This window comes from Numenius arquata, unplaced genomic scaffold, assembly GCF_964106895.1.
Source record: "Numenius arquata unplaced genomic scaffold, bNumArq3.hap1.1 HAP1_SCAFFOLD_543, whole genome shotgun sequence".
In the NCBI taxonomy this organism is placed as follows: Eukaryota; Metazoa; Chordata; class Aves; order Charadriiformes; family Scolopacidae; genus Numenius; species Numenius arquata.
Window position 1 is genome coordinate 76,785 of NW_027415694.1, and position 22,946 is coordinate 99,730.

Here is a 22,946-nt window from a genome sequence, read left to right on the forward strand (position 1 = left end):
AGAGCTGGCGGCAGAGCTCTCGCACAGAAGCTGAGCTTGTCCTGGCCACAGAGCTGCTCTAGATGCCCCACACTCCATCCCCATGGCCCCACCAGTTCACCTGTGGCTGCCTGTAGGCGCTGGAACAGGCTGCAGGGAGAGGGAGGAATGCCCGGGGCAGGAATTCAGCCCCTGAGCACAGCTCCTCCTCGTGACGGCTGAGTGGTGCCTGGAGGAGCGCTGCCAATCACTTCAGAAAGTCTTTTTGGGTGCCCTCCGCCTTCTTGGGTGGGAAAGGAACACCCTGTCGCTGCGACAGCCCCGGCGAGTGGCTCAGGGGGTAAGAATGGATGTCTGTCCTCAGCAGGAGAGCTGCCAGCAGCTCCTGCAGCGTCTTTGTGAGGATTTGCCCTGGACTAATAGCCGTGGTTCGGTGACTCTGGCTCGGGGCTGGATGAGCCTGTGTCGCAGTGTGGGGCCTGCCATGGAACGGTTCTTCGTCAAACAGCCATAGGTCGGATGGTGTCTCCACGGTGGAAGGGCTGTTGCCTGCTTTGGTGTAAGCAGAAGCTGTCTGTACTGACAAGGTGCAGGATGTGTCACCCGGGGCAGGTCACTGGGACCCGTGAGAAGGTCTGGAGGGGGCTCAGAAGAGCTCAGTGTGTGTGTTCTGTCTGTTTGAGAAGGGATGGGTGGGCAGAGGGGTGGGCAAGGGAACACAAGGGAAGGTGAGGGTTGGACGAGCTGGAGCGTCGCTCACCCCCGGTCACCCACCCCATCCTGCAGGTGCCATCTCCGTCCAGGACTCCAGCAGCCTGGACTTCGAGGCCAGCCCCCGGCTGCGCCTGGTGGTCCAGGCAGAGACAGCGGCTTCCTTCGGCTTCATGGCCATAAACCTCAACCTGCAAGACGTGAATGACAACTTGCCGCGCTTCCAGCTGCAGAACTACGTGGCCTTCATCTGGGAGTCTCAGAGCTACGACTCGCCGGTCATCCAGGTATCGCTGGGGACACAAACGGGGGCGTCGGGGCCCTTGGGCTGCCTCTGTGCTGGGGTGGGGGGCTGTGCCACAGGCACCAAGGGTAGGCCTGGTCTTGGGGTTTGCAGGGGGGTTTGCAGGGCTCCGCAACTGCACTGCTGACACGCTCCTGTGGCTTCGGCAGGTCCTGGCAGATGATCTGGATCAGGGAGCGAACGGGCAGGTGACATACGCCATCAACCAGTCCCTGCCGATGACAGGCTTGTACCACATCGATCCACAGACGGGCACCATCACCACCGCTGCCATCCTGGACAGGGAGATCTGGTCCCAGACCCGGTGAGTGGAGCCGGACTGATGTGTGCCACAGAGACGAGGGGGACAAGCTGTGGAGCAGCGTCCCCAGGGCAGCAGAGGTTACTCTGCTACTTGGTGCCACCCAAAGCTGTCTCAGCCCTGTCTGCAAGACGTTTTTGCCAAACAGCAGGCAATTTAGGCTTAGTGTTTACGTGGGGAGCGAATGGTATGGAAGGCCTGACAGATGGCCCTGAGATGAGGCAGTCTCTGCTCAGCCCGGTCTCTGCAGATCTGAGAAGATTGTGAGGGGGTTGGTGGACTCTGCAGTGGCTGCATCCGTTCCCTTTCCTGCCCGCTTAATCCAGAGCACATGGATTAATCCCGCTCCCGTGCGCTGCGCCCTCTGCCCTCCCACACGCGCTCCAGGGGCTAATGCCCTACCCTGAACCCTCCTGTGAGTCCCCCTGCCTCCAGCCCGGGTCCTCCAGGCCCCTCACCACGGGCACACGCTCCAGACGTGGGCCAGCCGGTCGAGCCACACGGGTATAAGATAATGGCAAACGCTACACACGTGCATGGGTCAGATGTGAGGAACAACCTCTGCCACCCCCCAGGCTGCTCTCTGCCCGTCTGCGTGCTCCCGGGGCTGCATGTCTCTCCCCCCCTCCCAGGCATGGGGAGGCCGAGGGCTTTCATTCCGTTCACACACCCATCACCAAAGGGACTCCACATGTTCCCCAACACCCAGATGTGCTCCAAACGCCCGTCCCCCTGCGCCCCACAACGTGCTCTGCCTGCAGTGTCTCCCACACACATTCCAGACTGAAAAAGCCGTGGGTGCACCCACTGCCTCCCCTTGCAAAAGCCTCCAGCCCCACACGCTGCTCTTGTGCCAGGGCCGTGCACGAGCCCCCTGCCCCAAACGCATGTGTTCCCGCAGTCACTGCCCGCTCCCACGTCCCAGGTGCTGGACACAAACCCCCCGGACCGCACTGTGCGGCCCTCAGCCCTGCCCCACCGTGCCCTGGGGGCACACACATCCCCTGCCCCACACCTGTGCTCCAGATACTCCACCGGCATCCCCTGCCCCGGACGCTGTGCACAGCTCCGCTGTCACGTGCACATACTCCAGCCCCGCACACACACGCACACACAGTACTCCCCAACATGCTCCAGACGCAGCGCACGCGTGCATTGCTCCCCCACCCCTGTGGCCACATGTCTGTGACCTTCTGCTCGCCCACAGCTTGGTGGTAACGGCGATGGACAGAGGGACTCCACCTCTGGTGGGCTCTGCCACACTGACCGTGGTGGTGATGGACGTCAACGACAACAGCCCCACCATCCCCTTCCCCTGGGAGGTGCGGGTCCCAGAGAGTAAGTGCAGCCCAGCCCCAGGAGGGGATGCATCACCCATGGCAAGTGCTGAGGCGCCGTGGGCACGTGGGGGTCGGGGAGAAGCCCCCAGAGAGGCCTGTCCATTCCTTGCCAAGGGCTGGCTCGTGCTGGCCCGCTGGCTGAGCCCCCCGAGCTCTTTGGCACTGGGTCTGTGACGGGCTGGAGGCTGTACAGCCCCTGTGCTGAGCTGCGTCCTGAGGGAGCCAGCTCAATTCCAATCTCATCCCTGGCCCTGCTGCACCGTGGGGGCTCTGGATGGACACTCCTGCCCTGCCTGTTCTCTGTCCTCAGCCCCCGCGCCCTGTGCCCGCCTTGCCCTGCCCTGCCGACCCCCCAAGACCTTCCCCCTCTCCCCGAGCATCTCCCCCTTGTCCCGGTGCTCGGGCCCTGGGCTGAGCTGGTTTCCCACCAGGTGAGCCAGGTCTTCTCCAGGGAGACGGGGCTGCTTGCTCACGCCTGGCCTCTCCACAGACACGCTGCTGGGCACCCAGATCGCCCAGCTGACCGGGAACGATGTGGACTCGGGGCCTGTGCTCTCCTACGCCCTGACACTGGATGGTGACGCCGTGGGCACCTTCAGCGTGCTGCGGTACGGGGGGCGCATCGCCCTGACGGGGCCACTGGACTACGAGCAGCGCAACCACTACACCCTCACCCTGCGCGCCTCCGACAGCCGCCACGAGACCGAGGCCAACCTCACCGTCGTGGTGGAGGACGTGAACGACAACGCGCCGATGTTTAGCCAGGGCTTCTATCAGGTACCATGCACACAGGGGTGACGGGCAGCGTGGGACCTCCTGCACGAGCCCCTCTGCCGCTCCTGCCTGGCTCCCCCGGCCTCAGGAGGCACAGAAACCCCCGAGCAGATGGGCCTGAGCCCAGCCTGGCCCCTCTCCATGGGCTCCATCCGCATCATAGAATCATGGGATGGTTTGGGTGGGAAGGGACCTTAAAACCCCCCCAGTGCCACCCCCTGCCCTGGGCAGGGACACCTCCCACCACACCAGGTTGCTCCAAGCCCCCTCCAACCTGGCCTTGAACCCCTCCAGGGATGGGGCAGCCACAGCTTCTCTGGGCAACCTGGGCCAGGCTCTCACCACCCTCACAGCAAAGAAGTTCTTCCCCACATCTCATCTCCATCTCCCCTCTTTCAGTGTCAAACCCTTCCCCCTTCCTCCTATGGCTCCCCTCCCTCATCCAGAGTCCCTCCCAGCTTTCCTGGAGCCCCCCCACCTTGAGGGACTGGAAGGGGCTCCAAGGTCTCCCCGGAGCCTTCTCTTCTCCAGGCTGAACCCCCCCAACTCTCTCAGCCTGTCCTCCCAGCAGAGGGGCTCCAGCCCTCCCAGCATCTCCGTGGCGTCCTCTGGCCCTGCTCCAACAGGTCCATGTCCTCCTGATGTTGGTGGCCCCAGAGCTGGAGGCAGCGCTCGGGGGGGTTTCCCCAGAGCAGAGGGGCAGAACTGCCCCCCTAACCACACTGCCGGGGATGCCGTGGCGTGGAGGAGAGGCTGAGAGCAGGCCTGTAGCACTGGGATGGCCAGTCACTGTCTCGCACAGCCGGGTGCAGATGGGACGTGGAGTAGGTGGGAATGGGGGGAAGGCCAGAAGTGGTGGGAGATGGGTCACAACCCAGACAAGTGTTTCTGGCAGGAGCTGGGCTGGGGCCCCGTAGGCAGATCGCTGGGTGGGAGCTGACTCACACAACGTCCTGCGTCTCCGGAGCAGATGCAAGAAGCTGGGAAGCCACAGAAGCACTTGGAGGTTGTGAGAGCAGAGACCAACGGGGCTGTCTGTTTGTACGTGCTGTTTGGCTCACCAAAAAGATGAGAGCTGTTTTCATTTGTGTAAAATGCCTTTTGTGGAGAAAATACCAGCTGTTAAAGAGTTCTTTAGAATAGCAGGGCAAAGTAGGGGAAAGTATCAGGAACTGGATGCTGAAGCTGGTCGGGAGTCACGCTAGCAGGGCTCGGTGCTGTGCACGTGGGACAAGCCCCTCAGTGTCCCAGCCGTGGCCCTGGGGAAGGCCCCGGCCAGCCATGAGTTGGGCCACCTTGGCTATCGCTGCCCTGGCCAGCCCCAGACCTCTCCCAGCCCTGCTGGCCCTGGGCAAGGGGGAGCAGGCACCACAAGAGGGACCGGGCGCTGACTGGGGCTTCCTCCCCTTCCAGGCGACGTTGCCGGAGCACACCCCTGCAGGCAGCATCATCCTCACCGTGAGCGCAACCGACCCAGACTCGGGCAGCAACGGGGATGTCACCTTCCACCTGGCCGTCCCCAGCCCCGACGTCGCCATCGACCCCAGCAATGGTGCGTGGGGCTGGCTGCTGTGGGGGGGGTCCATCTGTGGAGGGGTCCCTCACCGCTCTGGCAGTGCCTGCAGAGGAAGGTGCCCCCAGGCTCAGCCCCTCACCAGGTTGCCCACCACGGGGGTGGCCACAGAGTGCTCCCACTGGTGGCCCGGATGCCTGTTCCTCCCGCCAGTAACCCTGACACCCCTCCCGGCTGCCTCCTGGCCCCCATGCTGATCCTGGTTTGTACCCTCACAGGGACCCTCTTCACCACCCGGCGGGTGGAGTTCGATGCCAGCCAGCCCACCCTGGACCTGGTGGTGGAGGCCCGCGACCGCGGCTCCCCCAGCCTCTCCTCCTGGGCCACGGTGCAGCTCCAGGTGCTGGATGTGAACGACCACAGCCCCAGCTTCCACATGCCACGCTACAACGCCAGCGTCCCCGAGGACCTGCGCCCGGGGACTACCGTGCTGACGCTAGAGGCAGGCGATGCCGACCTCTCCCGGGAGAACGCGGGCTTCGACTACACCATCGTCAGTGGCAACGGCGGCAACGCCTTCCAGGTGGAGAGCCGGGTGGCCTGGGCAGGGGGGCACCTCCGCACGCAGGGTGCCTTGGTGCTCGTGGAGCAATTAGACTTCGAGGCCATCCCCGTCTACAACCTCACCGTGGCGGCTTCCGACCGGGGCCTGCCGCAGCGCAGCGCCACAGTGCCTGTGCTCATCACCGTGCAGGACGTCAACGACAACCCGCCAGTGTTCACCCGCGCCGAGTACCGCACCGCCGTGAGCGAGAGCGCGCCCCCCGGCACTGAGCTGCTGCGCGTGGTGGCCCACGATGCCGACTCGGGCCCCCGCGGCCACGTTCACTACAGCATCAGCTCGGGAGACCAGCAGGGGCTCTTCCAGCTTCATGAGAGCACAGGCGCCCTGTGCCTGGCGCGGCCCCTGGACCGGGAGGCCCAGGCGCTGCACGCGCTTGTGGTGCAGGCCACGGATGTGCCAGGCGGCCACTTTGCGCTAGTGCCAGTAGCCATCGAGGTGAAGGACGTCAACGATAACAAGCCGTACTTCCCGGTGGAGGTGCTGAGCGCCAGCATGCGGGAGAACCTGCCTCCTGGCACGCTGGTCACCACGCTGCGTGCCATCGATGCGGACACCGGGGTCTTTGGGGAGCTGCGGTACACGGTGCTGGAGCAGCCGGTGGGGGAACCCGGCCTGGCGGAGGGACGGGACGCCTTCGCCGTCAACAGCAGCTCTGGGGAGCTGCGCTCCCGACTTACCTTTGACTACGAACGAGCCAAAGCCTTCCAGCTCCTCGTCAGGGCCACTGATGCTGGCAACGCCTCTGCCACGGTGACTGTGCGGGTGCTGGTGACAGGGGAGGATGAATACGATCCCATCTTCCTGAGCCCCTCCTTCAACTTCGAGGTCCCTGAGGGCGCCCGCAAAGGGCAGAGCATCGGGCGGGTGCTGGCGACAGACGAGGACGAGGGGGCTGACGGCGTGGTGCTGTACTCCCTGGCGAAGCCCTCGCCGTACTTCGCCATCAACCAGACCACGGGCACCATCTACCTGCGAGTGGACAGCCAGCCGCAGGCCGGGGCCGGCCGCGCCAAGAGGGAGCCGCGTGAGATGAGCCTGGAGGTGCAGGCGCGCAGCCCCCTGCCCGCCTCCCGCTCGGCCTCGGCGCAGGTCATCGTCGACGTCACCCACACCTCCTTTGGGCTGGCCCCCGACCTCAACCTGCTGCTGGTGGCCGTGGCCGCCTCACTGGGGGTGGTGGTGGTGCTGGCTGCCGTGGCCATTGTGCTGGCCTTGGTGCGCTCCCGGCACCGGCGGGGCCGCGAGAAGCCAGAGGGGGACGGAGCGCTGGGCCGGGTACCGAGCGGCTCCCTGCAGAAGCTGGGCCGCGAGGAGCCGGCGCTGGCCGGGGGCGAGCACATTTACCACCAGGCCCTGCCGGGGTACGGGGGCGAGCCGGCGGGGCCCTACACACGGGGCGGCTCGCTGGACCCCTCTCACTCCAGCGGCCGGGGCTCCGCCGAAGCCGCCGAGGACGATGAGATCCGGATGATCAACGAGTACCCGCGCGTGGCCAGCATCACAGCCTCCATGCAGGAGCACATCTCTGCCCGCGGCCCCGACTCCGGCATCCAGCAGGACGCCGACCAGCTCTCCGACATCTCCTGCGAGCCGGCCGCCCTGGAGAGCGCCCAGTGGTTCAAGAGCAAGAAGGGCTCGGGGCTGCTGCTGCCGGGGCCGCCCCCGCAGCTCTACCGCGAGGATGGAGGCGGCAGCGCCTTCCTCGGCGTGCGCTGCGGCCTCAGCGTCTCCTCCCAGCCCCAGGACTACGCCTTCCCGGAGGACGGCAAGCCCTCTGTGGAGGGCTCGCTCACCGCCATCGTGGCCAGCGACGAGGAGCTCCGCGGCAGCTACAACTGGGATTACCTGCTGAACTGGTGCCCCCAGTTCCAGCCACTGGCCAGCGTCTTCACAGAGATCGCCCGCCTCAAGGATGAGAGCTCCCTGCGCAAGCCCTTCCCGACCAAGCCCAAGGCAGAGCCCAAGCCCCGCATCGACCCCCCGCCCCTCATCACCTCAGTGGCCCACCCGGGCGCCAAGTCCGTGCCCCCCAAGCCGCCGCCGGGCAGGACCTTCCCGCACCCATCCTCCCTGCGCCGCTCGCCCATCAGCCACGAGGGCTCCATCTCGTCCTCTGCCATGTCACCCAGCTTCTCCCCCTCGCTGTCCCCGCTGGCCGCCCGCTCCCCCGTGGTCTCGCCCTTTGGCATCTCACAGGGGCCTTCCGCCTCCACCATCAGTGCTGAGCACTCGCTGGAGCCCCCCGAGGAGGCCGAGCTCAGGATTTAAACCTGGGCCCGTGGACTCCCCCGCCCCACCCCCGCAGCCGTGGGGCAGGAGCCGTGGGGCAGGCCCAGGGCTGCTCCGCGTCGGTGCTAATCCTGCTCTCCCAGCGCCCTGCCTGGCCCAGCCAACCCCAGGGGCTGCGGGTCCCTGTGTCCCGTGGGGCCGTTGGCTCCGTCACTCCCCGTGGCCTGGCAGATGCTGGTTTTGGTGCCTGTGGACTGCGGATCCCGGTGCCGGCTCCCCGGGGCCATGGCTCCTCGCGCTGCTCCTGCTGTCTCCGATCGGTGCCCGGCAGGACGGTGCTTCATGGTACTCTGCTCGGAGAGAGGCTCCCTGCCCTGCTGGGTGGGGGTACCGCAGACCCTGCCCTTCCCCGGCCACTGGCCCGAGGCTCGTGGCTGCCTGGGTGCAGCAGAACGCTGAGCGACCCCCCGGCCCCTTCCCCGCGGGAGCTGAGGGTGCTGGGGGGGAGCGCTCCCAGGGTAGGGATGTGCTGCTCCATGGGCACAGCCACGGCTGCCCACGGGGACGGGGATGGCTGAACCCGCTTCCCAGTAGCAAGGGGAGACCCATCCCCGGCCAAGCTGGAGCGGGAGGAGAAGGCAGTGCCCGCTTTCTGCTGGTGGGGGTGAAGGGGGTCCTTTGGGGTCTCTCAAGCCCTTGCACCTCCCACCTGTGGGACCCTCCTAAGGGCTCTCCTCCCCGGAGCTGCGGGAGAGCCCTGTTCCGGGGGTCTGGGCTGGGAAGGGGGTGCCCTGCGTGGTGTGGGAGCCCCCTCCCTGGAGAAGCTGCTCCCAGGGGCTGCGGGCTGGCTGGGACATGGGCAGGGACCAGGCAGGGCTGCAGAAGCAGTGGCCAGAGCTGCGGCAGCGCTGGCCCCAGGAAAGGCAGCGAGGTGGCCACTGAGCGACACCAGCCAGTGACCTCCTCCCGCTCCCTCTGCCCCAGGCCTGGTGGCCAGCCTGCGGCTGCAGGGGAGCAGGCAGGAGGGGTGCCCCAAAACGCCACATGGCCCGAAGCTGGCGTGGTGGCAGCCAGCACGTCGTCTTACAGCCACAGGGAAGGACACTGGGCAGCCGGCCTCCCCCGTGCCCTGCAGTGCCACGGGCCACCAGGGCCACCTCCAAAGTGTGGGTGGGTGCCAGGAACCCCGGCCCCCTGTGCAGGTGCTGCTGCGCACCACTCCTTCGTGCCACATTGTGAGCATGGGATGGAGCCACGCTTCAATGGGGCTGGTCCCCATCCTCGCTCCAGCACCACTTGCAGCTGGCCCCCCAGCTGGTGGCCAGCCCCCCCCCCCCAGCACTCGCCCCACAGCCCCAGGCTGCTCAGGGTGGCCCTGGGAGCGCCGTCCTGGGGACTGCTGCCATGGCCCTGGGTGCTCACGGTCACTGTGACCCACACACGGACATGGGTGCGGGGGGGCCGGGAGCAGGGCACGGGGAGCACCGCAGCACCCCCACATACACAGCCCGGGTGTGAGCATGTTTTGGTGTCGGGGAGGACACCCAGCCACCCCAGAGCGGGGTCTGGGGGAGTTTCCTTCCCATCACACTGTGCTGGACCCACTCTGTCACCTCACCCCGAAGCACATCACCACCACGGCTGCACCCCCAGCCCCAGGCGTTTATCACAGCAGCCAAAACCCATCACTTTTGCCCACTCCCTCCCCATTTCCCACCAAGAACCACCTGTGACTGCGGCCCCGTCTCTGTCATTGCCTCAGCCCTGAACCTCCCCTCGGCGCAGCGCCTGGGGTGTCCCCACGCCGTGGGCACGGTGCTGCGCCCCAGTCCCCACCATGCACGTGGCAGGGGGTCCCCGGTGCCGGCAGCCCCAGGAGCTGCCCTGGGCACAGGACAGGGGTCTGCAGCAGCGATGGTGGCACCGAGGGGGCTGCAGGGCCATGCTGCGCTGCCTGGGAGCCACAGCGTGCCCAAGGTGGCCCCGGGAGGGGAGGGTGGGCTCTGCCTCACACAGCACAGGGACAGCCATGGAGGTTCTCGGGGCGGGCACCCCTCGTCCCTGCTCTCCTGGCCTGTCCTGCTCCCGGGACTGGGGGGGGCTCGCTGAGGGTGCCCTGTGCCCCCTGAGCCCTGCCGGGGGGGCCAGCAGCCCCGCTCCCCCCTGCACGTTTGGGACAGGGGGACAGGGATGAGTGTCCCCCCCTGCAGCACAGGGAAGGGTCAGACACACGGCAGCCCCGCTTGGTCTGGGGGGACACAGCCACGGCTGCTGAGCCCAGCCAGGAGCCCAGCCTCCAGTTATTTATTTTTACACATTGTACTACGATTCCTGTTTTCTACTTTGTTTGTACCTTTTGTATCGTGTCTCGCTGAGCTGCATGTATTGGGCGCTGCTCGTGGGCCCGCGCACCGGGCCCCTCCAGCACAGCCTGGACCCAAGTGCCAACTTCTCAAAGAAATGCCTTAATAAACCACACTTGTTTGTACAGAGACGGGCACCCTCGCTGCCGCTCCGGGCTCGCGTGCTGCTGGCACCGCAGCCCCGCCGGGCCCTGGGGACAAGGAGGGGGACAGACCTGGGGCTGGCAGGCGGGGGGACAGACCTGGGCACACAGGGGCTCAGCACTTGCCTTTGGCTACCAGCAACGTGCCATGGGCCACGGTGAGCCAGGCAGGACCTGTGCCTGCGCTTGGACCCGGGCATCTCCGGGGGTGGGAGAGCTGGGACCAGCTGGAGGCACTGGGACCAGTTCTGGGCCCCCCAGTTCCAGAAGGACAGGGAACTGCTGGAGAGAGTCCAGCGGAGGCTGCGAGGATGATGAGGGACTGGAGCATCTCTCTGCTGAGGAAAGGCTGAGGGACCTGGGGCCGTTCAGCTGGAGAAGAGCAGACTGAGAGGGGACCTCATGGATGCTGAGCAAGAGCTAAAGGGTGGGGGGCAAGAGGATGGGGCCAGACTCTTCCCAGTGGTGCCCAGGGACAGGACAAGGGGCAACTGGCACAAACTGGGATGCAGAAAATAAGGAAAACTTTCCTGTGCGGGTGTCAGAGCCCTGGAAGAGGCTGCCCAGAGACCTGCTCTGGGTGACCCTGCTCTGGCAGGAGGTTGGACTGGGGGGTCTCCAGAGGTCCCTGCCCACCTCTACTATTCTGGAATTCTGTGAGAGGCTGCTGAATCCAGCACAGGAGGCTGCCACAGTGCAAGGGCCCCAGCTCTAACTCATGGTGAGGCTGAGCAGGTTTTCCCAAGGGATACACACAAACACAGGGGTACCAGACACACCGACGCCTGCGCCCACAGCCAGACACACGGACCGGCCCAGACAGACACAAGCAGCACTGACAGCCCCTCCTGCTCCCCTGGCTGGCTGAGGGAGGTCTGTGGGCAGGAACACACGTGTACAACGTGGAGCTCCCCCGTTGCGGGGCTCAGACACCGTCTGCCCAGGAGGTGCCCCCGGATTCCCAGTCTCCCCAGTTGCTGACACCTGGATGTACCAGTCCCTGATGCCACAGCCCCTCTCCAGCTGCTGCGGACCCCCCCCATTACTGACACCAGCGCACGCAGAAACACACGCTGTGGATCCCTGCAGTAACTGGGTTTAGAAAACCAGTCTACCCAGGAGCTTCCCTCTGGCTCTCCTCACCCCCCTTGTGTAACACGCAGATGGAGACACACGGGTGGTTCTCAGCTGATCTCCAAACCCCTCCGTCTGTCTGGCACTTGGCTTGGGCTGCCCCGGTGCCTCTGGCAGCCTTCTCCCTGTGGTCCTGACACACAGACACACACACAGACTCCCCTTCCTCCCGGGCCACTTCACCCACTCACTGCCTCGGCCGGGCTGGATTTGCCAGCACTGGCACACGCACTCACACACCGACACTCACCCTCTGCGGCTGCTGGCCCCATGATCCCTGGGCTAGGATCCAACCCCACTCACATGCACATGGAACAGAGTCCTCCTGACCCAGGAAAGCGGTTAGAAATTGAGTGCAAGAACAAGACGGGACAGGCTGTGCATGGCATGGCCAAACAAACGTACTGACCATCGCTCTGTTTACATGTGACCAGCCACTTTTATCCCTTTTTCCCTGCTTTCCCATTTTTTGTTCCTCCCCAAATCACCTTGATCATAGAATCACAGAATGATATGGGGTCAGCAGGGACCTCTGGAGACCCCCCCCAGTCCACCCCCCTGCCAGAGCAGGTCCACCCAGAGCAGGTCCCACAGGAACGTGTCCAGGCGGGTTTGGAATGTCTCCAGAGAAGGAGCCTCCACCACCTCCCTGGGCAGCCTCTTCCAGGGCTCTGCCACCCTCACAGCGAAGAAGTTCCTCCTCATGTTGAGATGGAACTTCCCACGTTCCAGTTTGTGCCCGTTGCCCCTTATCCTGATCCCTCTCTTTCCTCACCTTTTACTTCCTCTGCTAAACATCCCATAATAATTTGCACGATCCCAAAACAGACACCTCAGACCCTGGGGGGCGTCACCGCCAGTGACACCCTGGGCTGGGGAGGGGTGGCCCCATCTCCCAGCGGGTTACTGGTTCCCCTCCGGCTGTGGCCGTTTCTCCGAGCTGTTCTATCCCAACCCAACGCCTTCCAGCTCCCCGGCCGGTGGCGACAGCGCTGCCAGGGCACGCCGGGCACCTCGCCGCTCTGTGGCTGTGACACGGGGGCCTGGGCCAGCAGGAAGGACCTTGCCGTTACTGTTGTCCCCCGGCATGGCCCCGGGTAATCGCAACCACCCCCAGGAACGGCCGCACTGGCCTCCGGCTGCGGGAACAGCACAGGAGCAGAGCGCCGGTCGGACACCGCGGCAGCCTTGCTGGTTGCTCGGGCTCTTATCCCCCGATGCTGTGGAGCAAGAGGTCAGACCCACAGCAGATGCTTGTTAGAGTAATTAGCTCTGTCAGGGCCATCTAAATCTTCGCTGGCCAGACAGATCCGGGAAATAATCTCCTGCAAATCTCATCCCACTTACAGCCCTGCCCAAAGCTGTAGCCAGCTGGACGGCCGGGTGGGCTGCAGCTCCCCGGCAGCACAGGCTGCCCAGCGCCCGGCCCCGAGTCCCTCCGGCTGCAGCTGCGGCTGCTGGGCCGGTGCCACGCAGGCTGGGAAGCGGGAACGGGGACACGGACCACTCCATGGGTGGTGGGAGGGGGTGAGGGAGGGGACACAGGACGGGCTGCATGGCTGGGAGCACAGAGCAGCAGCGCAGGAACAGCCAGAGGTGCCCTGGGAACAGGGACCACGCTCTGCCCTGCAGCTCCTCGTCCTGCTGCCGTCAGGGGCCATCCGCCTCCCTGCACACCGTAGAATCACTGCAGGGTTCAGGTGGGAAGGGACCTTAAAGCCCTCCCAGTGTCACCCCCTGCCCTGGGCAGGGACACCTCCCACCAGAGCAGGCTGCTCCAAGCCCCCTCCAACCTGGCCTTGAACCCCTCCAGGGATGGGGCAGCCACAGCTTCTCTGGGCAACCTGGGCCAGGCTCTCACCACCCTCACAGCAAAGAAGTTCTTCCCCACATCTCATCTCAATCTCCCCTCTTTCAGTGTCAAACCCTTCCCCCTCCTCCTAGGGCTCCCCTCCCTCATCCAGAGTCCCTCCCCAGCTTTCCTGGAGCGCCCCCCTTTAGGGACTGGAAGGGGCTCGAAGGTCTCCCCGGAGCCTTCTCTTCTCCAGGCTGAACCCCCCAACTCTCTCAGCCTGTTTTCATCCCAGTCTTTGTTTCCTCATGGGGTCCTGGGAAGCTCTGTGCTTTGGCACCACCAGGTGACTCCCAGCCCTGGCATGTGGCTACCTCTGCCTGGCCTGGGAGCCTTCCCGTGGCACAGCAAAAGCTCTTCCCAGCAGCGAGGCCGGGGGATGGGGTTTGGGGTGCCGGGCTGCTCCCTCCACACCTTCTCTGCTGCTCTGGGCCCCGTGTCCCCTGGCCCCCGATGGCTGCCCTGCAGCCACCATCCCCAGCCCTTTCCCCCGTGTTCCCTGGCCACTGTCCCTCCCCCCGGTCCCCTGCTTGCCCCCCGGCCCCGCAGGGTGCAGCCGCAGGGCTTGGGGCAGGCGACCAGCTCCAGCGGCTGCAAACCGCACGGGTTGGATGGATGCTCCACTCGTGGTTCCCGTTGCCAGGGCCAGGGGTGCCCCGGGGCTCCACAGGGACGCTCCCGCCAGGAGCAGCACCCGCAGAGGCCCCGGGCGCTGGCATCCGGCAGGGAACGGGGATGGAGCAGCGGGTTCTTCGACGACACAAGACCTCGAGGTGGCAGGGACCTTGGAGGGCAGAGAGGGGCTTGGGCGAGCCTGAGGAACGTGGGCCGAGGTCCCACCGTCCCTGAGGTGCTGATGGTGTTCTGCGAGCAGGAAGGATGCTGGACAAGCCCCAGCAGGTGTCCCGGCTGCCCCCCCCCACCCAAAGGGCGCAGGGCCAAGGGGCTGCAGGAGACACTGACCCCCCCCAGGCACACGGCACCTCCACCGCTGAGCTGGGAGAGCTGCAGAAGGGAGAACGGGGGACCGAGGCAGCCCTGGCCCTTCCGAGGAAAGAACTTCACCTTCCCAGGATTGACCACAGCATCAGCTTCTTCAGTGACGCCTCGTGCTGCCACCGAGGCAGGAGAGACCCCTCTCCCCCGGAGCTGCTGCCCTGGACGGCCACAAAGCGGCTCCGGCGTGGGGGACACAGCAGCGGGTGCCAGGCAGGTGGTTTTCCCATTGTCCGGCTCTTCCTGCCTTGGACGCGGCTCCACAGAAGCAGGAAAGACTGGGAGCTGCTGGAGCCACAGTTTGAGCGTGTGACCGGGCTGGGACAAGGACAGGGCACGTGGAGCCAAAGGGGGCTGGGGCACGGGGGGGGTCGCAGCAGCCCCACAGTGTCTGAGGCACCATGTCCACGGCTCCCTTCAGCAACGGCAGAAACGGCTTCCACCTCCCACAGCCCCGAGATCCACGAGTATCATAAAACCGCTTTCGTGACCCTGATGAGGAGAGCGCCTGGTGTGGGAATGAGCATCCCAGGGAAGGAGCACAGGAAGCCGGGAGCTGGAGCTCCGCTCCGCCAGCCAAGTGGCCGCCGGTGAGCGTGCCAGCTGGACCGGGGGCTGCTCGGCGTGGCCACGGCTCCTGCCCCCCAGCCCGGCCCCACCTCGTAGCCCACGCGCTCATTGTCCCCTGAGCCCCCCTGGTGCCCCCGCACTCCCAACTGACGGGATGCCCCGTGCCCACAGGTCCCCCGCGTCCCTGCTGGGTGGGGACACCGGCAGGGCCCGGCAATGGCAGCCCTGGGCACGCAGACATGGCCATCACCGACCCCTGGCTCCCGCTGGACTCGCTGGTGATGCCCCGTCTCAGCACAGAGGACGGGCAACCTGGGCACCAGCCCTGGGCCGCAGCCCCCCCGAGCCCTGGGGGAGCCACAGAGGGGCCAGCCCCAAGGGCAGCTCGGACCTTCCAGTTGCTTCCCTGTGGCCACCCCGCCGAGCCCTTGTGGCCACCTCCCCGCGCGAGGTTCCAGCAACGGGGACCCCCACCCCTACCCTCTGCCCTGCTGCTCCCGAGCACCCCCCCCTCGCCAGGCCTGGATCCCCCCGGCAAACACCCCCACCCCCGGGGGCGCTGGCCAGGACCCTGCCCCCCCCAGCCAGCCCTAGCCTGGGCTCCTCAGCCCAGTCCCCGTGGGACCCCCGACCCCCTCACAGGACCCGCACGGGACCACCAGCCCTACACGGACCCCCGACCCCCGCCCGGGACCCCTGGATGGACCCTGGGCCGGGGCAGCGGCCACGGCCCCATCTCCTGCCGGGGCCGTCCCTCCGGGCTGTCGCGGTACCGGCTCCGCGGCGCCCCGAGCGGCGGCCGGGAGAGGGACGGGGCAGAGCGGTGCCGGGGCCGCACGGACGGGACGGGGCCGCGCTCGGGCCGCCTCCCCGGGCCTGCGGCGAGCGGCCCCCCCCCGCCGGGCCCGACACCGGAGCCCGCCCCGGGGCTGGCGGCGCGGCGCCGCTGGCGAGTGGCCGGGAGGAGGGGCGAGCGCTGGCCCCGCCGCTGTCGGCAACGGCGCCGGTGCCCCCGGGACCCTGTCACCGGGGGGGGGGTGTGATTGGCGGGTGCAGGGCCCGGCCCCTCACGTGACCGCGGCCTCGGCCTCCTCACGTGACCGGGAATCGTGCGCCCGCTCACGTGACCGGGGCGCTGCGGCGGGAGGCGGCGGGATGGCGCGGGGGTAACGGGGCCTGGGGGCGCCCGGAGGGGTCAGGCGGGGCTCCCCGGCCCGGGGGCAGCGGGAACCAGGGGGGGTCAGGCGGGGCTCCCCGGCCCGGGGGCAGCGGGAACCGGGGGGGCGTGTCAAGTGGGGCTCCCTGGCCCGGGGGTGACGGGGACCGGGGTGGCTGGGGGGGTCAGGCGGGACTCCCGGGCCCGGGAGCGACGGGGACTGGTGGGGGCTCGGGGGGGGGCGGAGAGCCAGGCGGGGGTCCCTGGCCCGGGGGTCACAGGGGCCACGGGGAGTCGAGGAGGTCAGGCGGGTCTCCCCAGCCTAGGGATGGCGGGGACCGGTGGGGGCTCGGGGGGGTCAGGTGGGGCTCCCAGGCCCGGGGGTGACGGGAGCTAGGAGGGTCTGGGGGGGTCAGGCGGGGCTCCTCGGACTGGAGGCGATGGGGACCGGGGGGGTCAGGCGGGGCTCCCAGGCCCGGGGGTGATGGGAACCGAGGGACAGGGGAGGGGGATCAGGCGGGGCTCAGGGGGCTGGGGGGGTCAGGCAGGCACCGGCCATCCCCGGGTTTCCCCTGGCGGGGCTGGTGTCCCTGACGCCTGACGGGTGGTCGCAGGTGCCGGGGGGTCCCCGCCGTGCTGGCGCTGTGTGCGGCCGCCTGGAGCTGCGCCGCGGGGCTGGCCCTGGAGCGGGACCAGCCGTTCCGGTAGGTGCCGGGGTCGGTGGGACGGGACGGGGCGCTGGTGCCCGCCCGCCCCTCACAGCCTGCCCGCAGCGTGCCCCCCGGCTGGACCCACGCCGGCCGCGTGAGCCCCGGCCACCAAGTTCAGCTGACCTTCGCCCTCCGGCAGCCAGACACGGGGCGCCTGGCCCGGCTCGTCGATGCCGTCTCAGACCCCCGCTCGCCGCGATATGGTAACGACTGTGTGCCTCAGCCCGGCCAGGCCCCCCCGGGCCCGGCAGGCCCTGACCCCCCCTGTGCCTCGCAGGCAAGTACCTGTCTCTGGGGGAGGTGCAGGACCTTGTCCAGCCGTCCCCAGCCACGCTCATGGCCGTGCTGAAGTGCCTGCAAGGACACGGCGTTGAGAGCTGCAGCAGCGTCGCCACCCTCGATTTCCTGGAGTGCCAGATGCCAGCGAGGTGAGCCCTGGGGGGGACGGGCCCCCCTGCGGTGGCCGTGTCCGTCCCACAGGCAGGAGAAGCCAGACCCTGCCCTGTCCCCAGGGCTCTGCCCGGGCTGTGAGGGCTCCGCAGCCAGGAGCTGCCCGTGCCCGCTGCCGGTGCGGGGGGGTCACCGCCGGTGGTCTGGAGTGCTGGAAACAAGGCACACGTACCCTTGAGGTGCTTGGGCCAGCCCCACACCTCCTCCTGCCTTCCGTGGGGCTGCAGGGACCCCCCTGGGGCAGCAGGGGTAGAGCTGCAGGGGACCCCTGAGCTCCGGGTCGGTGGTGGGAATGGGTGGGGTGTGGAAGGGGCTCTCTGCTTTCCGAGGCCAGCCCGGCTGGCGGGAAGCAGAGCTCGTCCCCAACCCGTCCCAGCGGGAGGGGGGTGGGAGGCAGGGCAGAGCGCGGCCACGCTGGGCTGTCCCCGCGGTGCCAGCCCTGGCCCGGTGGCCGTCCCCGTGTTGCAGCACGGCCGAGCGCCTCCTGCCCGGGGCCCAGTTCCACCGCTACGTGAAGGGCCAGCGCAGCGTCGTGCGCTCCCCGCTCCCCTACGCCATCCCCGAGGAGCTGGCTGAGCACGTTGACTTCGGTACGTTCTGCGTGGGGGGGGGAGCCGAGGCTGCTCCCACTGCCCGGGGTGCGGGTGGGACGCCGGGCATCGAGCAGCCAGGACTGGCCACCTCGGTGCCCCTGGGGACAGTGTGGCAGGTCCTCCGGCCATGGTCCCTAGACCCCCCTGAGGACGTAGATCCCTGGACACAGTCAAGGTCAAGGTTGGACAGGGCTCTGAGCAACCTGATCTCGTTAAAATATGTCCCTGCTTGTTCTGGGGGGGTGGCCTTTAAATGTCCCTTCCCACCCAAACCCTTCTATGATGGACAGGCAGCACCCAAAGTGTTTCTTGCTGGTGCTCTCGGTCCTGGGGGCTCCATGCGGAGAGTTGGGGTGCAGCCCGTCCCTGTGGACAGAGGTGGAATTTCTGGGCTGGAAAAACTCCCTACCACGAGTCCCTTTTTGGGTGGGCTCCTATGGCCCCGCCACGAGGAGGGCAGAGGGGTGCCAGGCTGTGGTGGTGGCCTGGCAGTGGGGACACTGAGCCTGGGGATGTCGGTGAGGGTGGGCAAGGAATCCGAGGGAGCCCTTCCCCACCTCCTGTGCGGCGCTGGGGGCGGGTGGTGCTGGGGACGGGCCCCCCCAGCCCTGCTGCGGGCCAGCCCTCAGCTGTGAAGCCTGAGTCAGGGTGGTGAAGGGGAGCCGAGGGGCCATAGGACCGTCCCCCCAGAGCTCCGGGCCCCAATAGCTCCTGCTTTTCCCTTTTGTGCGCCAGTGGGTGGCCTGCACCGGTTCCCTGCAGAGAGGAAGGTGGTCAGCAGAGCCTGGGATGGGAAGGAAGCAGGGACAAGGCAGCAGCATGGAGGGAGAGCGGGTTTCCACCTGGGCGTGACGCCTTCCATCCTCCGCCAGAGATACAACATGACGGGGGCAGACGTGGGGCTGCACCCCAACAACAGCCAGGCCTGTGCCCAGGTAAGGGGCAGAGCCCGTCCGGGGCAGAGCCCTGCGGGAACCCAGCACAGTGGTGCTTCTCCAGCACTTTGCTGGTCCCAGGACAGCTGTGGGGGTTCCTCGGCGGCTGGTGGGAGCCCCTGGTGGGCTAGCATTTCACTGGCCCAGCCTGGGCCAGGTTTCTAAGTCAGGAAGAAAAACTTATGCTGTTTTTTTTCAAGAGAAAAACGAGAACAACCTTGTGCCCTCCTTGTCCCCCCAGTTCCTGGAACAGTATTTCCACCAGGCTGACCTGGCCGAGTTCATGCAGCTCTTTGGCAGCAGCTTTGGCCACCGCTCCCAGGTGGACCACGTGGTGGGGCACCAGGGCAAGGGCAAGGCTGGGCTGGAGGCCAGCCTGGACGTGGAGTACATCATGAGCACGGGCGCCAACATCTCCACCTGGGTCTTCAGCAACGCAGGTACCAACGCCCCCCCCAGGGCTGCCCCATGGCTGCGTCCCTGGCCCCCTGCTCTGTGGGGAGACACGTGGTCTCTGCAAGAAAGGGCCATGCTGCGTCTGTCTGCCACCTGTCAGAGGGGGGGTCCTGGTGGCTGCGGTACACCCCAGAACGCTCTCCCAGCCACCATGGGCACGTACCTCGCGGGATTCCAAAGCTGGAGCTGGTTCCTACTGGCTGGTGGGGACATCATCTTCCGTCGGTTAGTGCAGTTGCTTTTGAGCCCTCGTGGCCATTGAGCACCCAGCGTGTCCCGTATCGGGGACCCCCGGCCCCCACTGCACCGTGTGAAGCAGCGCCCCACCTGCTCCGCTGCCTTCTCTCGGGGGGAGCGCAGAAACTCTGTCCTTTGGGGGTTTTTCCCTCCTTCTTCAGGGTGGAAGCTGATGTTTCAGCCCTGAATCCACCAGCGGAGCGGGTCAAGGGGAGTAATGGAATTTGGGAAGGCAGGGTGTCACCGCACCCTGCGCAGACGGGGCTGGGGACGGAGTGTTGCCTGTCCCAGATCAGAAACCGGTGGAGCAGGAGACGGGGCGCCCTTGGGACGAGCAGCTCAGCCCCCGCCCCCTCCCGCTGCGAGCCCCAGGGAACGGGGCAGAGACGGGGGGAACCGAGAGCAAGAAGGGGCGGCGGGGGCTCTGCGCCCCCCGCTGCCCAGAGAGGGCTGAGGGGCAGGGAGGCACCTCGGCAGATGGAGGTGGGGTGTCCATCAGACTGCTCGGGGTCAAGGGGCTGAGGCTCGGCTGGGTCTCGGAAGGGCTACCTGGGCGCCGAGGGTGGCCACAGCCCTGCCACGTGCTGGGAGAAGGTGGGGGTGAGGGCAGACCCCCTGCTCTGGGGTTCGGGGTGACCCTTTCCCCGCTGGCCCTGGTGCCATCCACCGTGAGGATCCCCAAATCAGCTGTGGGGTGCTCCCCGTGGGCCCGGCAGGAGCTGGGGGACCTTCGGCTCCTGCTGCTCGTGGGGCTGTTGAGGTACAGTCACCCTCAGGGGCTGTCGTCCCCCCCTTTCCCTCGGGCCTGGGGGTGCTGATGCCGCCGTGTCCGTGTCTCTGCAGGGCGGCACGAGAGCCAGGAGCCCTTCCTGGCCTGGCTGCTGCTGCTCAGCAACATGTCCTCGCTGCCCTGGGTGCACTCGGTGAGCTACGGGGACGACGAGGACAGCCTCTCCCGCGCCTACATGGAGCGCGTCAACACCGAGTTCATGAAGGCGGCCGCCCGCGGCCTCACCATCCTCTTCGCCTCCGGTGGGTCCGAGGTCCCAGCATGGCGGGGACCCCCCGGCTGGGCATTCGACGGGGCCGCTCCGCCTCTGGGCAGCGCCGGTCCCCTGCCCGGGGTGGGGGGAGAGAGCCCTCCCCGGGTCTCCTGGCAGCGCTCGGTGGTCGCGGGCCAGCTCGGGTGCCGAATTGTCCTGTCCGTTGTCCCCTCCCTCTCTCGGCAGGTGACGATGGCGCTGGGTGCAGGAGGGTGCCCGGCGGGAACCATACTTTCCGGCCCAGCTTTCCGGCCTCGAGGTAGACGTGGGGAGGAGAAGGGGGGGCCTGCGCTGCCAGGGGGGTCTGTGCCATGTGGCTGCAGCACCTCGCCCCCGCCTGGAGCCGCTGCTGGCGCTTGGAGCCCTGGCCAGGGGACGGCTGCTGCCTCCGGCGGGTGTGGAGCCCCTTTGGGGGGCTCCCGAGGGTCCCCCCTCCAGTGAGCCTGGGGACGCTCTCAGATGGCGGAGCTGGGGGTCCCGTGCGGCTCCTCGGGGGGGTCGGGGTGTGGGGTACCAATGCGGCCCCGGGTAGCCGTGTGCCCTCTGTCCCCCCAGCCCCTACGTCACCACCGTGGGCGGAACGTCCTTCAAGAACCCCTTCCTGGTGACCGCAGAGGTGACGGACTACATCAGCGGGGGGGGCTTCAGCAACGTCTTCCCCATGCCCGGTTACCAGGTGAGGGGGGACCCCCGGGGCTGCGGTGGGGTTGGGGGCTGCGTGGGGCTCGGGGGGGTGATGAGGGGCTGTGGGAGGGCACAGGCAGCCCCGGGGCTGGGCTGTGGGGCCAGGGTCCTGCTGCCAGGAGTCCTGCTCTGTACGGACCCCTGTGGACATCACGGGGTTCAACCAGGCCCAGTGCAGGGTCCTGCACCCCGGTGGGGGGAACCCCCGGTCCCAGCCCAGGCTGGGGAGGGGGGGATGGGGAGCAGCCCTGCCCAGAAGGGCTTGGGGAGGGGGAAAAGCTGGCCATGGGCCGGCAACGTGCGCTGGCAGCCCAGAAACCCCCCGTGTCCTTATTGCGGCCCCTTCCAGTCCCTCAAGGGGGGGGCTCCAGGAAAGCTGGGGAGGGACTCTGGATGAGGGAGGGGAGCCCTAGGAGGAGGGGGAAGGGTTTGACACTGAAAGAGGGGAGATGGAGATGAGATGTGGGGAGGAAGTTCTTTGGTGTGAGGGTGGTGAGACCCTGGCCCAGGTTGCCCTGAGAAGCTGTGGCTGCCCCATCCCTGGAGGGGTTCAAGGCCAGGTTGGAGGGGGCTTGGAGCAGCCTGCTCTGGTGGGAGGTGTCCCTGGATGGGACTGGGGGGGCTGTAAGGTCCCTTCCCAGCCGAACCCTGCTGTGATCTGTGACCCCCTCTCTCCCCAGACGGCTGCCGTGCGGCGATTCTTCCGCTCGGCCCCGAAGCTGCCCCCCAGCTCCTACTACAACAGCTCCGGCCGTGCCTACCCCGACCTCTCCGCTCTCTCTGACAACTACTGGGTGGTGACGAACCGCATCCCGCTGCCCTGGGTGTCGGGGACCTCGGTGAGGAGGGGGACAGCCCCTTGGTGGCCCGCGGTGGCCACGGGGCCGGCTGCTGAGGCGCTGGTGTCTCCCTCAGGCGTCCACCCCCGTGGTGGGGGGCATGGTGGCCCTCATCAACGACCGGCGCCTGCAGCGGGGGCTGCCCCCCCTGGGCTTCCTCAACCCCGCGCTCTACCAGCTGCAGGAGCAGGGGCACGACGCGGCCATCTACGACGTGAGCTGGGACGGGGGACAGGGGACGGGGGTGCCACGGGGGGCTGGGTGGGCACCCATGGGTGGGTGCTGGGGGGAAGCCTGGGTCTCCTGCTCCTGGGGCAGGGCTGGGTTGACAGCATCCTGCTGGGGGGCAAGCAGGGGGTCCCCGGGGGTGCCCCCATGGCCTTCCCGCAGGAGGGGTGCCTGGTGGGGTCCCCTTGTCCTGGGGGTGTCCAGGGGGCCAGGGAGGGGGTGGCCCTTGCCCTGCGGAGTGCCGTGGGGTTCCCACACGCTCCCGGGAGTTCCTGTCCCACTGAGGGCTGTGGGGGGGTCCCGTTCCCATGCCGGGGGGTCGCGTGTCTCCCCCGGGGGGTGCGGACAGGGGGAGCCCTGCGGCAGGCCCCCCCCTGCCATGGCACATCCTGTCCCCGCAGGTGACGCAGGGCTGCCACCTCTCCTGCCTGGACGGCACCGTGCAGGGACAGGGCTTCTGCGCCAGCCCCTCCTGGGACCCGGTCACCGGCTGGGGGACCCCCAACTTCCCCCGCCTGCTGGGGGCGCTGCTGCCGCCCTGACCGCGGGGGGCGGGGCCTGGCCCGGGGGCGGAGCCAATAAACCAGCGTGGCCCCGCCCATCTCCTCTCTCTCTGTGCCGCGCGGGGGCCTATGGGGCGGGGCGGGGCGGGGCCGGGGGGGCGCGGGGCTAATGGCGCGGGGGCGGGGCCAGCGGGGCCGTGCGAGGCCAATGGGGAGGGGCCAATGGCGCGGGGCCAATGGCGCGGGGCGGGGCCGGAGGGGCGCGGAGCCAGCGGGGC

The 22,946-nt window shown here is 67.7% G+C and overlaps 2 protein-coding genes across 2 annotated transcripts in view; both read left to right on the forward strand.

Moving 5' to 3' along the window:
• The window catches only part of DCHS1 (dachsous cadherin-related 1), a 46,562-nt gene extending 38,747 nt beyond the window's left edge, over positions 1-7,815 (forward strand). Inside the window, exons 15-20 of the mRNA XM_074167877.1 lie at positions 766-977; positions 1,144-1,298; positions 2,503-2,633; positions 3,126-3,412; positions 4,823-4,961; positions 5,201-7,815. Of these exons, the coding sequence (XP_074023978.1) occupies positions 766-977; positions 1,144-1,298; positions 2,503-2,633; positions 3,126-3,412; positions 4,823-4,961; positions 5,201-7,815 (3,539 nt within the window). The remainder of the gene's footprint in view (positions 1-765; positions 978-1,143; positions 1,299-2,502; positions 2,634-3,125; positions 3,413-4,822; positions 4,962-5,200) is intronic.
• An 8,154-nt stretch (positions 7,816-15,969) lies between these two features.
• On the forward strand, positions 15,970-22,765 carry TPP1 (tripeptidyl peptidase 1). Its single transcript, XM_074167878.1, has 13 exons — positions 15,970-16,000; positions 16,605-16,694; positions 16,764-16,903; positions 16,978-17,128; positions 17,619-17,740; positions 18,479-18,678; positions 18,920-19,118; positions 20,215-20,403; positions 20,601-20,673; positions 20,970-21,090; positions 21,779-21,937; positions 22,014-22,151; positions 22,567-22,765. Exons 1-13 carry the CDS (start codon positions 15,990-15,992, stop codon positions 22,705-22,707), a joined length of 1,734 nt encoding a protein of 577 aa, XP_074023979.1. The 5' UTR covers positions 15,970-15,989; the 3' UTR covers positions 22,708-22,765.
• Positions 22,766-22,946: the final 181 nt, after the last annotated feature.